An 18,047-nucleotide genomic window follows, 5' to 3' on the forward strand; every position below is an offset into this window, starting at 1 on the left:
TTCCACAGTAAAAATAAATAAACTGTGAAAATCAATGGTGCCCCAGACCCGTTTGGTTACAAACATTCCTCAATTTTTTTGGTCAGCAGAACAAAGAAATCCATACAGGTCCGGGACAACTCGGGTTTGTGCAATAACAAAATTTTCATTTTTGGGTGAACTACTGCCTATCAGTTAAAGCAATAGTTCACCCAACAATGACAATTCTGTCATCATTTACTCACTCTCATGTTGTTACAAACCTGTATAAATTTCTTCGTTCTGATAAACACAAATGAAAATATTTTGAGGAATGTTTGAAACCAAACATATCTGGAGCACCATTGACTTTCATAGTAGGAAAAAGAATACTATGGAAGTCAATAGCGCCTCTGAGAAATTTACACTCACCTAAAGGATTATTAGGAACACCATACTAATACTGTGTTTGACCCCCTTTCGCCTTCAAAACTGCCTTAGTTCTACGTGGCATTGATTGAACAAGATGCTGAAAGCATTCTTTAGAAAAGTTGGCCCATATTGATAGGACAGCATCTTGCAGTTGATGGAGATTTGTGGGATGCACATCCAGGGCACGAAGCTCCCGTTCCACCACATCCCAAAGATGCTCTATTGGGTTGAGATCTGGTGACTGTGGGGGCCATTTTAGTACAGTGAACTCATTGTCATGTTCAAGAAACCAATTTGAAATGATTCGAGCTTAGTGACATGGTGCATTATATTGCTGGAAGTAGCCATCAGAGGATGGGTACAGGGTGGTCATAAAGGGATGGACATGGTCAGAAATAATGCTCAGTTAGGCCGTGGCATTTAAACAATGCCCAATTGGCACTAAGGGGTCTAAAGTGTGCCACAAAAACATCCCCCACACCATTGCATTAAAGGTAGGGTAACAGATTTGATCCTGAAACATTTTTTGCTATGCTGGTTAAAAGTCTCCTCACATCCTGATAGCAATCACTGTGTTAAGTTGTTTAAATGTATTTGTAGAAATTTATGTCATCTGTGAAAGGCGTAGGACCAAAAAATGTTCAACAAATCATAGATTTCGGTCAGAACGGACGTTTCCATTTTTGTCCCTTATACGTAAGCGTAATTTGAATGCCCACCGCGCAGCGAGTCCACGCAGACACCATACGTCATCTGCGCGTTCACGTGCGCTCTCCTGTCTGTAAACAGTGAGAACAGCAAACTTTTCTACTGAATTAACAACCTACACAGGAGGCACACAACGAAAGACATCTTTTATTACAACAACAGCAAAAACTGCCTGGATCAGCAAGAGCAAAAACCCAAATGAACATCGGTAACTTTACTGCTTTACCACGAGATGAAACAGCTGCAGGAGGCAAAGGGTCTGAAAGGGTCGTTGCACTGTTTATTTTGGTAAGGTAGGTACACGATATGTTTGTATTAAGATGGATTCAGATATTCTAATTTGATGAAACATTGAGTTGCTTATGAAATTTGTGTTCGTTTACGGATTAGCGTAACGATATAGTTACTACGTCTACACAACCGAAGTACCGAACGTGTGCTTAAACTAATTCTGATGTAAACCAGTTGTTTGGTTATTTTGGAAGTGTTATTCGACTTTGTACTGCAAAGTTTTCTCACTGCTGAATGAGTCATAAGATGTGACCGTCTGATCTGTGCGTGTTCATGTGTTTTGAAAGAGGCGTGACTTTGGATGGCGATTTGACTTGAGGGTGGGATCGGGATTTCATTGCTAGGCGGCTACCGTTAGCATTTTTCAAAATGTGTTACCCTACCTTTAATGAGAAATTTAACAGGTGTTCCTAATAATCCTTTAGGTGAGTGTATACAGGTTTGTAACAACATGAGAGTGAGTAAATGATGACAGAATTTTCATTTTTGGGTGAACTATCCCATTAAACAACTACTGTTCATCAGTTAAAGGGATAGTTCACCAAACAATGATAATTCAAAACTGTATAAATTTCTTTGTTCTGATAAACACAAAGGAAAATATTTTGAGGAATGTATAAAACCAAACAGATCTGGAGCACCATTGACTTTCATAGTAAGAAAAAATAATACTACGGAGGTCAATGGGGCCTCTGAGAAATTTGGGTTTGTAACAACATAAGTGTTAGTAAATGATGACAGAATTTTCATTTTTGGGTGAACTATCCCTTTAAAGCTAGCTTATGTATTACATACAGGCCCACCCAGAATCTGAAGCCTTAGAGAAACATCTCCAGTTTCCTGTTGAATCTGATCACCTGTCATTCACAAAGTTGTCTGTATTTTCGCCTCTTGAAAGTTCATTTCTAAGGCATTTTGACAAATTTAATAATGCTTTTAGCTACTAATAAGAATGTAATAATATCAGCTCTGGTTAACACATTATCCGATGTTTAAATCCATTCCAAGGAATTCTAGCCGTTTCCCCTAAAATCAGTGCAGAAATCCATCTGGGTCTCATTACAGACTATATAATCATTTTTGAATCTTTTTTCATAGCACTTAAGTTATACATTTTATTTAATCAGAAAATCACCCTGACCCAGATCGCGTATCATGAAACCTTACAAGAAAACTCTCTCTTGACAGCATTCTTTTTCCTCCTGATTGGGAATTCGTCGATCTTAAGCTCTCCCTCATCAGAGACGTACTCGTACTCGTCTCTCACGGGCTTGGGCTTTTCCTCCTTAATGTTTTGTATAGAGCCAAAAACACTTGAATTGGTCTGTGTCTTGAATGTCTTTGATCTGAGAAAACCAGATGACGGAAGAAACAACACTTTAAAACAGACAATCTGGTATACACGAAGACACCAATGTTTGAAATAAGCTGAATTCATAATACTGTATATACAAAACATACTTACCCCAGGAACTTTTTATTCGACATTGAAAACCCAAATTTGTTGTCTTTGTGTCCGAGTAACGTTTTGTCAAATTTGTGCTCTTCCTCCATTTTCAACAACGAATCAGGTTTGCTGTTCTGCAAGATGGAAACGAAAACAAATCAAATTCGGTGCGTTGAAACTCTTTGTCTTTCAAACACTTGACATGTCTTTGGTGTTTGCCGCTGTCTGTCGACCACGTCTGCGGCGATCAGACGTCAAAGACTGAAGTCATTGCAGCTGATGACCTTGAAGAATATCAAACAGAGGTTCCTCTCCATCTGCAAGTGTTTGGAGAGCTGCAGAGGAGCGCTCGGATCAGGGGACTTGGAGCGGATACAAACATTCCTGGTCTGTCTGGCATTGAATTCTCCCCCTTAAACGAAAGACCTCTAATGCCTTCCGTTCGGCCGAATTAAGCTTTTCCTACAAAAGCCATCCTGCATTGTCCAACAATGACACAACATGCTCATTCAAGTAAAGGCATATGTAAATACTTAGCTGGCATGCTGGGAATATGACATAGCATTAAGTAAACACTGAGCATGAGAAAAGGCTTCTGGGTGCTGCTTTGATGGGCCCAGATAAGAGCGATTGATCGGTAGAGATATTTCTAATGATTTACTTTAAATGGAAATGTGTAAATGTCTTCTGACCTTTTTGACACTTTTTAACATAAAAATCCACAACTGTTCTTTCTGTTTTAAACAGATGTACCTTATATTTCCATTTCGCCTCGGTCTTGTTCTTATTGTGTTCTCGAATCATCTCAAACTTCTGAACGTCATTGGGTTTACTTGTCTCCTTCTCCATGACACTCAAGCCAGTCTTAGCCATCTGTGAAATAACAAAATTAAAATGTCCAATTACACCAATAGAAGAAAATGGTCCCTACCTGTACACCTTTGCACCTAAAGGGGGCGTCGCGTCTAGGACAAATCGGAGGTATTGTAAACCAGAAATGCACAATAAATAGCGCAAGCTTCGTCAGATAGCGTCTACTTCAAAATGCAAAATATACGTTAGCAGCAAATGTTAATCGTTATTGATTTGGGACAAATATGATGTTATTTAATCAGGGTATATACAGCAATCCTTAAGTTAAATTTACTACTTTTTAATACCTTTGTTACTACCTTCAGAATAGTTTTTAAAACCACCACGACACTGAATTGCAAGTGTTAATCAGCGACCTTTCTATTATTTACACAGATTTTGACATATATAACATACAAAAAAGAATAGACATGAATTAAAGTGAAAAAATTCTTCTGACTGAAATGTTTTTCAGGCCAAGTCATATTCCTTTACCTAACACTTTATGCGAGACCAATAGCTTTTTTAGGGGAGATTTTTTTGCCATGAATTCCATATTGAAGTCTCCTGTGGCATATATAGGTAGCTGTAGTTTGCAGGGCATTTCAGATAAACAGCTAAATAACTCACTATATAAAAAGAAAACATGAATATCACCACCTTTAATGAATCTTTTAATAATTATTTATTAATTGTAAATGTATTTATTTTAGCATTTACTAATAATTTAAATAAAAAGTTGAAACTGTTAACATTAGTTAATGCACCATGAACTAACATCAATTACTGTAATGACATAAACAAGAATTAATTAATGATTATATACTCTATATTTTTCATTGTTTGTTCATGTTATATAATGCATTTACTAATGTGAACAAATACAACTTTTTCATATCATATTATTCAGTACACATAAACGAATAATCCAGGGTCTGTTCTGTTCACACAACAGCTTACAGTCACAGCTCTAATACAGTAACGTTATGTATGAATATAAACCCTGAACGAGCAACTCGCGTCAAACTCGTGTACAATTCGCACAGGATGCCTGTAACCATAGTGAGTGACAGTTGTAAAATGAATGACTGTACCTTTATCAACTAATTATGTTACAATAGAGGCAGCGCTGATGTGCTATTTTATGCGCAATGTTTATGCTGTTTACTTTCTCCTAAGACCTAAATGGTCGTGTTTATATGAGGATATTTGCAAAGACGGGATTTTTGAGGCATGTGTGTAATTTAAGGCCAATAAAGCGTCAAAAATACTCACAACACAAACTCAATGAGAAACAAATGCGCGGCTTTAGCATTTGGCGCTGTTGTTTGTGTTTGAATGGCTTAAAATCACCTGTTTTTAAACTGCGGTGCTTAAATATATGTACAAATGTTACGTTTTTGTGACGGACCAAACGCAAATGCAACTGCAAGAACCGACAGGTGGATGACATCAAAGTCCCGCGAGAGCATTTCGGAAGCAGTTTCTTCTTATGCTTCCTCGTCATCCCTCTCAGAGGATTTGGATGTCATCTGCCTCTTGGTTCTTGTGGCGCCACATGAAGTTTACCCACGAGTTTAATAAACCCGTTGTACCAGCCACTGGCTAGATCAGCATAGCATTAAAAAACGTGACGCGGATGATCACGTACGTGAGAAATCATTTACCCCCAAAATACAGGACCCCTAACGTTAGTCATACTGTGCAGACACGCAAGTTACCTGGCTGTTTGGGTTTCTTAGCCCACGAACTGAAAGGCTTGCCAATTTTCATAATTTCGCTAAGCCAAGTCAATCTCCATTGGTCTTTTACTACTTTATCGATCTTCAAAACATCGGAGCCTTCCTGCATTATAAGTTTGACCATGCTAGCTAAAATAAACTTTTACCTCAGCTTAACGTGATACAGTCAGAAAACCCGGAGTGGATCCGGTGCGTAGGGATAACAGAACACTTACAATGGAGAGAGGAACGTGATTTGGCTCCACTCCAGGCTTTGATCACATACCAGAGACGAAAGATCTTTGATTATGTGCCCAGATATGCTAAAGCCCATATTTAAACGAACTAACGCGAACGCACATAGAATTTCAATCAGTATAGGACACCTGATAGTCTGAAAAAAAAATAATACCTAATTTGGAAAAAAATAATACCTCTAAGCCAAATTTAACACTTTTAATGGCCTTAAATTTGACAATTCTGATTTAACACTTTTTAATACTTTTTAAAACCCTGCGGACACCCTGTTAATGTTAAACTATGTGAGTGCCGCTCTGTGGCGCGACAGGGATTTGAGCAACTTCCTGAGTCGTAGCTGGGTGGCGCGGACAGGCGACACCTGTCGGCGCCGGTGTGCGTATAGTCATAGTAAACAATGTGTTAGATTTTTTTAGAACAGTGTGCAACCCCCTTAAAGAGTACCTCAGAGGTACATATTGGTACCAAAGAGTGCATATATTAGTACCTCAAATGTACATTTTGGTACCAAATGGTACATAGGACCTTTTTAGGGGCGGTTCACATTTCGCGTCTAAATCCGCATGGAAAACACAACTGTCTGTTGGTTCTTGTCACATGACCTGCAGTGCGCTTGCGGCATTCTAGAAAGTCGAAGTGTTTTTAACTCGATGCGGACGCGGCTGGAAAAAACAAGCGTGCGCGTTGCGACCACGTTGCTTCCATAATGAGCGCATACCGCGCGCCTACATTTAAAATAACGAACTGGAGCGTGCAAAAGACGCGAAATGTGAATCGACCCTTAAAGGGCCCTCCCCCAAGGAGAGCGTAGGACCAAGTGTTGGACATTTAAAAACACCTAAATTCAATTCACATGTCATTTTTACAAAATACTTTTTGCTGTTAAAACCAAACAAACTTCTTTTGGTGAAATATTTAGATTCAAGTGTGCTTGTGCACTGTTTCTTTAGAAAATTTAACATTGTTATCTAAAACAAAAACATTCATACATTTAATTGTAACTAGGTTGTCCAAAGACTTTTTGGACCCATTGTTTATGCATAAAATAAATAAAGGAGCTACCCGTATATAAAATGATGATTTGGTATAATATGTCATTTTACTTAAGCCTCACCAAACCTCATCATCATGGAAGAAACTTGTGTAATTCTACTGACCTTTACTTTTTTGGGCTGGTCCATCTTGTTTAGGATGTCCTTTGCATGAGACTCGAGAGCTGCCAGACTCGAAGGCTTTTTCTCTGGTAAAATACCATCTTTCGCTTTGCACTTCTTCTTGCCGTCTTCTTTTATTTTGGGCACCTTCGGCGGTTTGGGTGCCTTGGGCATTTTGGGCGGTTTAGGTGGTTTCGGTGGCTTCGTGGCTTTCTTCCTGGCTGGCTTATCTCTCGGTGGAGTGGAGCTTCGGGCGGGGGACATGGGTTCTTCTGGTTCAGATGGAGCAGATGGAGGTTCCTCTGCTGGGGGCTTTGAATTGCTGGGTTCACTCTTTATGGCTTTTGTAGCATTCTGAGTCAAAGACATTGGGCTGGGTTATCACTCATATTCTTGGGAGATTTCCTTATTTTACTAACATGCACAATAACATACAACATCTTGTATGATCCTGTAAAACAAACAATAGGAAACTTTTCTATGAAATCCTTGAGCATTTATGTAGCGGTCTCACCTCTGAAATCCGAATCTCTTTGGCAAGGTCTTTAATGAGCTGGGCTGGTTTCATGTTTTCTGGAAGCTCGTCCTCGTGTTCTAAAAGAGCCTTTACAAAAAAAGTGCAAGTCGCGGTCAAATCGGCATACAATCGCTATTGTTTACGTGATTTAAATCAGTAAAAGAACACCAAAGGACGAAACGTCAAAACAATTAGATAAACACGCTAAATAAAACACAACAAAAGCTCAAGTCTTGTTATTGTTTCTAAACAACCACACTTCTGGCAATGATTGTTCGCAAAAAAAAGTTTTACCTGTTTTTTTGTCCATGATCTAAACGCTCCATTGACGATTTTGGCACCATGTACCAAATAGGGAGGCGGCTGCTTATTTGCCTTATGTAAACCTGCAAAAGGTTTAGCATAATGAGTTTGATGCTCCCATCTGGATCCAAATCTGAAGTATTAGTAATACAAGATGCTCTCTAGAAATGGCCCTTTTCTAAATAGGCAAATTGGAGAAAAGTCATCCACACAACCAACTTTTCTTTAAATCGTTAGCAGCAATATCTCAAAAAACGGTTTTCCTGTCAATAATGCTCAAAGCATGAAAAACCATTGAAAGGTAGGGAGAAACGTAAAACCAGAAATAAAAATCGACTAGGTTTTCGAACGGACCCATTACTGTTCAATAACAAAGGCCATTCATATATCAAACTGATTACCTCAATCCAGAGGGGCCTAGAAACAGCCATGTGCCTTTATGGAAGGCCAGCATCAACATTGATTACATTGGACTGGATACATAGCCACTAAAGGAAATATATTCCTCACTGCATTTAAATTAATAACATGAACACAAAGTGAAAGCTAAAACAACCAAATGAGAAGAGAGCAATACAGCTGGCCAAAGGCCAGCCGCTCGCCGGGCAAGGGGCCAAGGTTTTTCCTCTACCTGGAGTCGCACACGAGCGTCGAACTCCAAAATGATGACCTTGAAATCCGACTCCCATCCCATCTCAACATCAGATAGCTCCGAGAGCAACCGCGACTCTCGAATCCGCCCGCTTCAATGTGCGATCTGGCAAAATTAAGTAACGTGACGGGGGTAAAATGGTGGAAATATAAACAAGCCAGTCCAAGGCCAGATGAGGGGACTTTAAACGCTAGTTTGTAATGGAGCAAGTGATTCTGTCTTTTGAAGCTAATCATCTGTGAACCCTGAGATACACCGATTTAATGACTGCAATAATACTTCGGCTCTCCAGACCCTCCTCATCTGCTCAGCAGGCCTTCTCCGAGATCACGCACAGTTCTCCTTACAAGTGCTTCAACATTAAATGGCTTGATTTCCTGTCCCAAAGTTCACTGTCACGGATAAATCTTATGCTGCACAGGACGGAGCCGTAATTTTTGAAAGGAAAACCTTTGAAGCCACTTTTCCAACAACAGGGAAGTCACTTGATGGGAGCTTTGCTGCAAACGATTTAAGTTATCAGTAACGTAAATGGTTGTGATGAATTAGATTTTTTTTGCAAGTGATTTGTACTCCTAAGAGGGAGGACTGGGGGTAGAAGTAGAAAAATAGATCTCAATATATTTAACCTTTTGATCATTGTTACCCAGTCTGTGAAAACCCAGATAAAATAATTTTTTAGTTCACTGTGTTTTTAGTTGTTTCTGTAAAAATATAACTTTGATCTCTTTAATACTGACTGAGTAAGGTCATGTCAAAGATTGAAATCAATGACTGAAATCAAACTTTGATGCTCATAATATCAAAATTGTATTTTAAGACTTTAGTCTGGATTTCACAGACAAGGTCACATATTTGTTTTATTTTATTTAAAGTAACACAAAAAGAGCATATTATAACTTGAGGCTGTTTAAAAAATTATGATAAAAAAATGTAAGTATACTGATATGCAATCGTAACGCTACAATTGCTAATAAAACATCCCTACCTTTGCGCTATAATACTCGCGAGTCAATAAAGAACTACCAAATTAGTCTAATGACATGCTCTTTAGGAAACTTATTGGCCATTAGGATCACTAAGATAAATGCAAATTGAATAAACATTATGAACATTGATATACTGTCCAGCCTAAACTAACAGTGAGACAAACTCAGACCTACAAATGAGCCAAATTCAATAAAACAGATGAGTTTTGAGTGATTTTATTGTTTATTGCTTACCTTTAAACCGTTCCAGGTAAAACTTTCCCACATACCAACATGCCGTTTCAAAGTTTGAAAATGGAGTGAGACTGGCAACCTTGAGTCTTTTTTCCACTTCATATGCTCTGATTGAAGAGACGAAATTGCAGGATTACTTAAAAAATGCCTTGAGAGAAAGTCATGACATAACAGAAGGCAAAAGCGCATGCTGATGACTTTCATTCTTTCTTTTTGTCGCTACAGAGGTGCCAAAAAAGAACCGGGAAGGTTTGATGCTTGAATGCTTCATTTGCATGATCACCACCTGGTTGTTATTGTATTTCAAAATGCATTAAATTACATTTCAAGTAGCAAGAAGCGACAACCAAAAATATTAGACGTTTCTTTTAAACCCATATAATAGTTATTACCCATGACCCTACCATTATGCTACTACTAATAATATGAAGAGTTTGGTTCCAAAACGTGATGAACACCATTTAAAAATAAAAATAGTTACCGCCAAAATCAGTATTATATCAGGTCAATATTAAAAAGTAAATTCTTAATTTTACGTAAAATCCAATATCTGCCATATTATTTTTTCTTTCTTTCTTTCTTTCTTTTAAACGCCATACCAGCTTCTTATATTAATGGTGAGAATAAAGTATAATTAAATAAAGGAAGACTAGAAAAGATGTTTAAAATTTATTTCCTCTAGAAATCTTAAAACCATGTTTGGATTCACTTGATTAAAAACAGTTCAAAAGTATCGACCGAGGTAAAAAAAGTTTCTCACAGGGGCTGATCTAATACAATCTAAAAGGATATGTTTAATGGACAATGGATTTTGACAAGATGAACATGTTGGATGATTTTCTCCTGAGAGTAAAAATTGATGTGTCATTTTTGAATGTTCTATTCTGCATCTTGTATAAATGACTTGATTCCAACGATTATCAAAACAGGAATTATGTTTTTTCCTCACTTTAGTATTTATTCATGCAACTTATTATTTAGACATTGATCCCATTCTGATTGCCATTTATTTCTGATGTATTCATTTATCGTTTGTTTTAAGTCTGTAAAAGGTATAAAACACTTTATTGATTCTGTGGATAGTGCTTCTTTTGCTGCATTGTCTGCTTTCTCATGTCCAGCAATTCCTGAGTGTCCAGATACCCAACAAAAGTAGATGTATTAGGTCAGTATAAAAAACGATATCCGCCGTGTTATTTTGTCATCTTTTCTCCCTTTTTTCCCCAAAACGCGATAAACACCAGTCCATCTCTGCAGAATGCAATAAATCCACTCAACAAATCACAGCGCACCATTCCACGCATTGTAAACAACAATGGCGATATGTTGAATTCACACAGAATCCTAGTTTTCCTCATCTACTTTGTACTTCGTGATCAACAAACAAACAAAAACAAAATAAACCTGTGGTGGGGAAGAAACGTAAGCCATCAAAATCGAATAATTTACATGAGATGCACTTGGGAGACAAAAAAAGGCAGGCTGTTGTTTGTTCTCATCCGACAGCATTAAGCTTCTGTCGTGCTAACAAATTGACCCCAGAGGATCTTATGAAAAACTTTACATTATTTTACTCAAAGTCAACAAAAATCGAGCAGGACCAAAACATTTTACAGCTGATAGCTGTCAAAAAAGTTCAGCGACGACGTCACAAGGATGACAGCAGCAATGACAGTGTTGTTAATATGACAAAGTAAGTGTTTTGATTAATATCATTAATGTTTTTTTTTCAATCAGTGTAAACCACTAGTTAACTAAATGAATATAACATGGCAAAGATGAATGCACATTTATATATTGATTCAATAGATTTATAGCATTTTGGAAAAAAATAGCAGTTTTTATAATAAATCTTTGAAAATCAAATTATGGATTTGAATTTTTTTATGTTATTATATCCTAAAGATGCTATGTGAAAGTTTGTAACAGAAAAAAGTAGTTTTCATCTTGTCACTTTCTTGGTATAGAAAACACGTTTTTACCGAAATTAGTCAAAATGGATTTATTGCGTTTTGGACCAAACTCTTCAAATATTTACACCTTTTTATCTCTCTACATGGTTCTGTTGTAAAACCTGGTGATCTCTAAAGCAGCTTCTTAACTACAGTGAAACCGTCTATAAAAACAAGCATTTGAACTCTTTTTTGAGGACAAAGAAACAGATCACTGACCTCATTTGCATCTCTACGCTTAGACTGTGGATAAAGTGTCCGGAGAAGGCTAAGCAGTCTACAGGAGTCAGTATTGCATTAATCCATCCTGCCATAAGAAAATGTAATTAATAAAAGTACAATCCCACGCATGCTTTAGCACCTCTTTGTTGACTAATGTGATCACCTGATGGAATGAAGAGAGTCTGCCCTTGTTTCAATGTGCATTTGTAACACTTGTCCACCTGGTCGGCGAAAAACATCTCAGTGTGGTTAGAGGAGGATCTCCAGCGCTCATATAGAGACAGGTTGGCAGAGGTGGGCTTGATCAAAAAGAAGATTTTCTCTCCCTGTACAACACAGAAAACAAAAATGTATTTAATTTAAAAAGTCAATACACTTTGTAACTCGTAATGAAGTATTGTAAATGCACAATCTTTGAGGTTTTACCTTAAGTACATGATACCATACAGAGGCACCGCCACACTCGATATGGAAGTCTGTGTAGCTGTCTTTTACACAGATGAGACAGTATTTGGACACTTGGGGTTTTCCCAACAATGCATCATCTGGCCAGTAGTTATCGACCCAGGACAATTTTCGAACTATCTGCGGACTCTCCACAATATTGCCCATTCTAGAGGAAAAAAACATTTATACATTTTTTTTATTACTGATGGTAGAAGCTTTCTGAAAATTAGTACTAAGCTTAAATAGCATTTGTACTAAAAATACTGAATGAATATTAAGCGACTTTGCGATTGCTTACCTTGTGTCTGAAAACTCCAAGTTGATCACATTTAATACTTTCTTTCTGTTTGTGCTATAGTAGTAATCAACAAACTCTTTTAACTTCATCTTGCTGTCCGTCTGTTTGGTTACATCGACAACATCCACAAGAACATCAGGCCCTTTAAACCAAAAGGAAAGACATTAGACATATACAACAAATACAAACACATGTACGTACAATGCAGTGTTCAAGCATTGCTGATTATTATGATAAATCATAATACCTTTTATTTGATTGCTTGTTATTTATTTTTATTTGATTATTTTATTTATATGTTTGACTGAACTGATTTAGTACGACACCAATTAAAAGGGATATTTAATTTGCTCTTGGCGCCCTCTTGTGATATTTACAAGAACATCAACTCTATGAAAATAATTAAATGATGGGAATATTAAAGGGACACTCCACTTTTTTTTGAAAATATGCTAATTTTCGAATCCCTCTAGAGTTGCCCAAAAATAGTCCCTTGCTATTGAAAGTTACCAAGGGTACTATTTTCGGGCAGTGCGTAATATCTTTGCACCTCCTGCAGCCATGTTACGGCAGCAAAGTCCTAATTTAATAATTCGTCAGAATGAGAGTATAGTTCCTAGCCATATCTGCCTAGAAAATCACAACCTAAAATTTTTCGTCGGTCTTAGTGCAAGATGTAACTACAGAAGAGTCAAGTTTTAAATAGGAAAAATATTGAAACTTTTTTTGTTATTTTTTAGTGCAATGCTAATGGTCTAATCAGATTCAATGGATTATGCTAAGCTATGTTAAAAATGGTACCGCCAGACCCACATATTGGCTGAATAGATTTAAAAATGGTAAAATTTCAATGTTTAAATCTAGGGGAGCTGGAAAATGAGCATATTTTCAAAAAAAAGTGGAGTGTCTCTTTAAGCACTTGAATGAAAAATTTTTAATGAAAATTCTTGCACTGTACACAAGCTTTCAAAAAACCTCTAAATAACTACATAAACATGATTAATTTGTAATGTATCACCTAATAAACTCTTACCAACATAGTTTTCCACATCGCTGATGTAAAATGTGGGTGCAGGCATGGCCATTCCCAGACCTTCTTTCTTCTGGATCAGAATTGGCTCATTGAATCCATTCTCTTCAAGGTAATCCAATGTTAACTGACTTCCTGACAGCTTCACCACTACATCTTCTGAACTGCAGTGGAAAACACACACGTCAGCATGTCACAAAGTCACACGGATAGTTACCCACATAAAAGACATCATGCTGGAATCCCTTTCAGATGTTTTTGGAAACGTGTAATACATTAAGAAACATGATCCGATGGCTCCATCTACTGGTCATTCAATGAACTGAAATACTTATGGGGAGCACTGACCCTTTAAATTTTGGTTAGTGGCTTGGCATGATCTTCACACTGTACAGTATGTACACCCTACCTGGGGAACGTCCTGCTGCGTAGCTCTTTTATGAACACCTGACTGCCGTTCTGAACCGGTTTGACATCTCCACTTTGCCCCGTGTCGTGTTTATACCAGCTCTTTTTCTTTTTCACTGACAAAATTGGAAACAAATGAAACAAGTCAAATTTAATTTAACCATGATCGCCACCATACGCTTTATTCTTTGTTACCAGATACATAATAAAGTAAATAATGCATAGAAACCTTCTCCAATGTATATGCACATCCAAAAGACCTTGAAGATCTTTCGGCTCAACATGATGCTTTGGTTAGTATCTAAAACTGTGCTGTTCTGTGTCATTTCAGAGTAAACCACTCATGAGTTGCATATGGGATTTTAACAATGGTCTTTAATGGGATAAAGACTGTGATATTACACTATATTATAATAAAACTTACAAACAGTACATCTAGAACTCTGTGACTCAACCTCCACAAGTTTGTGCTATACCTGATGATCCGTGTTGCTTCAGCATGATTTAAAAAAGATCTTGTGTGCTTTAACAAATTGGATTTAGAATTTTAAAAATGCTCTCAAAGTTTTAGATGAACGTCAGGACAATCCCTTATCCAAAGCTGGTTCTGAGTCACTGACCACGTTTACATACAGCCTCATAATAGGATTATAATGGGATTTTGGCAATATTACCTTGTGTAAAACAAAATACTTCAATAAAAATAATGCGATTAAGCTCAAATCGTATAATCGTATTAAAACTGCGTACATTTTTAATCACAGTATGCGGCCATGTAAACACCTGAATCACATCTATACTGCGCACACTTTAAGCGTGAATTTATTTTAAAGGGGACATTTCACAATATTTTTTTAAGATGTAAAATAAATCTTTGTTGTCTCCAGATTACATACATGCAAAGTGTTAGCTCAAAATACCATATAAACATGCCACTTTGTAGGTGTGAGCAAAAATGTGCCATTTTGGTGTGTCCTTTTAAATTCAAATGAGCTGATCTCTGCACTAAATGGCAGTGTCGTGGTTGGATAGTGTAGATTAAGGGGCGGTATTATCCCCTTCTGACATCACAAGAGGAGCCAAATTTTAATGACCTATTTTTTCACATGCTTGCAGAGAATGGTTTACCAAAACTAAGTTACTGGGTTGATCTTTTTCACATTTTCTAGGTTGATAAAAGCACTGCACTGCAAAAAGTGATTTTCAAGAAAAAATAGTGCTTAGTATTTTTGTCTTGTTTTCAGTACAAAAATCTAAAAATTCTTAAATTAAGATGCTTTTTCTTGATGAGCAAAAATATCAAATTTAAGTGACTTTGTGCATAAAAAAAAATCTGCCAATGGGGTAAGCAAAAAATCTTGAACATTTTTCTTAAACACTAAATTCACGAAAAATTTGCTTAACCCATTGGCAGATTTTTTTGCTTGTTTTATTCACAAAATCACTTACATTTGATATTTTTGGTCTAAAAACTAGATCGTTTTGCTCATCAAGAAAAAGCATCTTAATTTAAGAATTTTTAGATATTTTTACTGAAAACAAGACAAAAATACTAAGAATGTTTTTCTTGAAAATAATTTTTTGCAGTGTGGGGACCCAGTTATAGCACTTAAACATGAAAAAAGTCAGATTTTCATGATATGTCGCCTTTAAACTTGACATTAGGAAGTTTTCCCTGAACTCTGTCAACACGACTCGCTGTCAGCAGTCTGCCTTCATCCAAAAACAGCTCAAATAATGTGACAGCAGCGTATAAAACCGTTACAGGCACTGTCATAATATTTCGTCAAAAAAAGGTGTTTGTCATTTAACGCAAGTAAATTAAAACAGTGGAGAGTATATGCGAGTTTATCATTTCTGCTTTGCATTGGGCTATGTGTGAATAATAATAAGCACAATCATTAGCGAATATTCAGAAAATAAAAACTGCATGTAAACAGGAGCGAAGAGTTAGCTCTAGTCTTGCAGCGAAGTCCTTACTCTGATTATTGGAAATAATCACATTATTAGTGTACATGTAAACATTGTCATTTACATAGCATGGAAAGATACTCACAGGTGGATTTGCCGTGAGTCTTTTCACAGTTTGGACAGTGGTAGATATCAATATCTGGTGCTTCATCTTCATCCACTCCCACACAGCTGTAACACAATAAACATAGAATCAGATTATTTATGGTAATCGTGGTTCTGTAAAACAATCTGCAAACAGTGCCAACAAAACATTTATTCACCCCTTTAAAGTTTTATTGTTTGTAATGTCAAGTCACTGTTCTTCACATGATTTCTGACCTTAAAATCATACAATACTATTTTGTATATTCACTTATTAAGACTTACTTTAAGCACAGATATGTGTGACCCTGCCTGTAACAAATCCAGCTAAAGTCATTTTAGTTATGTATTGTTTACTATATAAAATCATCCTATATAATAAAAACTATTTGTAAAAATATAACCTTATTGATGGCGGTAGGCCATGTCAAAGGGTATAATCAAACTTTGATGCTTTAAATCTCATAATTAGATTACAAGACTTAAGACTGGATTTCACAGACAGGGCCACATTTAAAGGTAACTCAATTAACTTGAGTACTGAGGTTGGTCACTGTCACAAATTCAATGACACAAAAATTATGGACAATAAGACTTGCACACATTGACATCTGTTTAATTGTGTACTTTTTCAAGTATAGCATGCTTCTGCCCTTGAAGCCATTCGCATGTAAAGCTTTGTCTTCACGCTTGAGCTTATTGTCTTATAAACAAATCCATCAGAGTTGCCTTGCTGTTTTCTCTGTATTTTGCTGCATTCATTTACCCCAAGACTAGTCAACCACTTCCTGAAGGACAGAGTCCTGCCCATGGAAAGGTGAAACGCTAAAATTTGATTTAACGATTGGAGTCATATTTATGATTTGCGTTGCTTTGAGTCCAACAGCCAAGATTATTTATTTCAACTCAATTCAGTATACACTGACAAACAGCTGCTGGCGGTCCTGTGCTTATCTGTGAAAACCCAGCTAAAGTCATTTTTCATGATTTACCGTTTTCTACATAAAATCCTCCTATTATGTAAACAACATCTTTGAAAATATAACCTTGATATATTTTTAATATCTCAGACTCATTATTTAAATTATGAGAGTTTAGCCTGGATTTCACAGACAGGGTCACTTTACACTCTGGAGTCTGCCCTACCTTCATAAGTCTTCCTCGTCCTGCATCAAAGACATCCGCACAGTTTAATGCTTTCACTAACATGCTTAAGAGGATGAGGTTTTGATGTTTTATGCCAGACAGGACTTAGGATAGTGGCTTTTATAAATCTGCCTTATGATAACATTGTGCACATCAAGACAAAACAGCAGCACTGGTCCCTTTTACACCTGCAGTCTTTACTGGTAATTTACTGGTAAATAGCAGTTAGCAGGTCATGTGTGAACAGAACCTTTCTGGTAAATCAATGCTGTCAATTTACCAGTAAGAGAGGTTGTACGATTACCAGTAATTTAGTAGTAAGCACATGTGTGGACGAAAAATAAAGATTAGAAAGGACGACGTCACACTGCGCTGACAGCTTCGGGCCAATCATAACGTTTCGATGAAGATGACGCGTTTACCTCCCGCACTACGGACGTTTTCAAACACACGCTGCTTAAAAGTCGAACACACCCGAAGTTAACGTCCACATCTCTTCACCAAAGTTGTTTAAAACAGTTTATCATCTATTTGCCAAATTGCCGACGTCCTTGGCACATCCTCTGTGAGGCCTAAATGTGCAAACAGTACAGCTGTCAAGACGCAGGTTCCGTTTGACGTCGCCTAATGCAATAATGTTTGGTCACGAGCAACCTCACGACTGTCAGCGTTTGCCACAGATGTGAAAACAACAAAATACGGACCGTGGATATGAAGTCATAACCCGCCATTGTTTACAAATACAACACTGAACTCGCCGCGTGCCACAGGTAACTTCCGCTTTCTCTGAAGAGTTTACCAGTATTTTGATACTGATGTTGTGTGAATGATGTATTACTGGTAAAAAAGCAGAACGTCACTGCGTTGTGAACAGTACATTTTTGTATTTACTGGTAAATTCATTCTGGTAAATTCATGGTAATTTACAGAAATTACTGTTTGCAAAACACACTGTGTGCACACAAGTTCCCTC

The 18,047-nt window shown here is 37.1% G+C and overlaps 1 protein-coding gene across 2 annotated transcripts in view; it reads right to left on the minus strand.

Annotated features, from left to right (window-relative positions):
• phf2 (PHD finger protein 2) overlaps nt 1-18,047 on the minus strand; it is a 39,310-nt gene that overhangs the window by 12,829 nt on the left and 8,434 nt on the right. For both annotated transcript variants that reach the window (XM_055184907.2, XM_055184909.2), the window contains exons 2-15: nt 15,930-16,015; nt 13,875-13,989; nt 13,469-13,629; nt 12,436-12,577; nt 12,117-12,303; nt 11,854-12,016; nt 11,688-11,775; nt 9,517-9,623; nt 7,633-7,724; nt 7,336-7,425; nt 6,825-7,175; nt 3,590-3,709; nt 2,855-2,970; nt 2,557-2,735 (exon numbers count right to left, since the gene is read on the minus strand). In XM_055184907.2, coding sequence (XP_055040882.2) covers nt 2,557-2,735; nt 2,855-2,970; nt 3,590-3,709; nt 6,825-7,175; nt 7,336-7,425; nt 7,633-7,724; nt 9,517-9,623; nt 11,688-11,775; nt 11,854-12,016; nt 12,117-12,303; nt 12,436-12,577; nt 13,469-13,629; nt 13,875-13,989; nt 15,930-16,015 — 1,997 coding nt within the window. The remainder of the gene's footprint in view (nt 1-2,556; nt 2,736-2,854; nt 2,971-3,589; nt 3,710-6,824; nt 7,176-7,335; nt 7,426-7,632; nt 7,725-9,516; nt 9,624-11,687; nt 11,776-11,853; nt 12,017-12,116; nt 12,304-12,435; nt 12,578-13,468; nt 13,630-13,874; nt 13,990-15,929; nt 16,016-18,047) is intronic.

The sequence above is a fragment of the Misgurnus anguillicaudatus genome, chromosome 14 (genome assembly GCF_027580225.2).
Source record: "Misgurnus anguillicaudatus chromosome 14, ASM2758022v2, whole genome shotgun sequence".
Classification (NCBI taxonomy): Eukaryota; Metazoa; Chordata; class Actinopteri; order Cypriniformes; family Cobitidae; genus Misgurnus; species Misgurnus anguillicaudatus.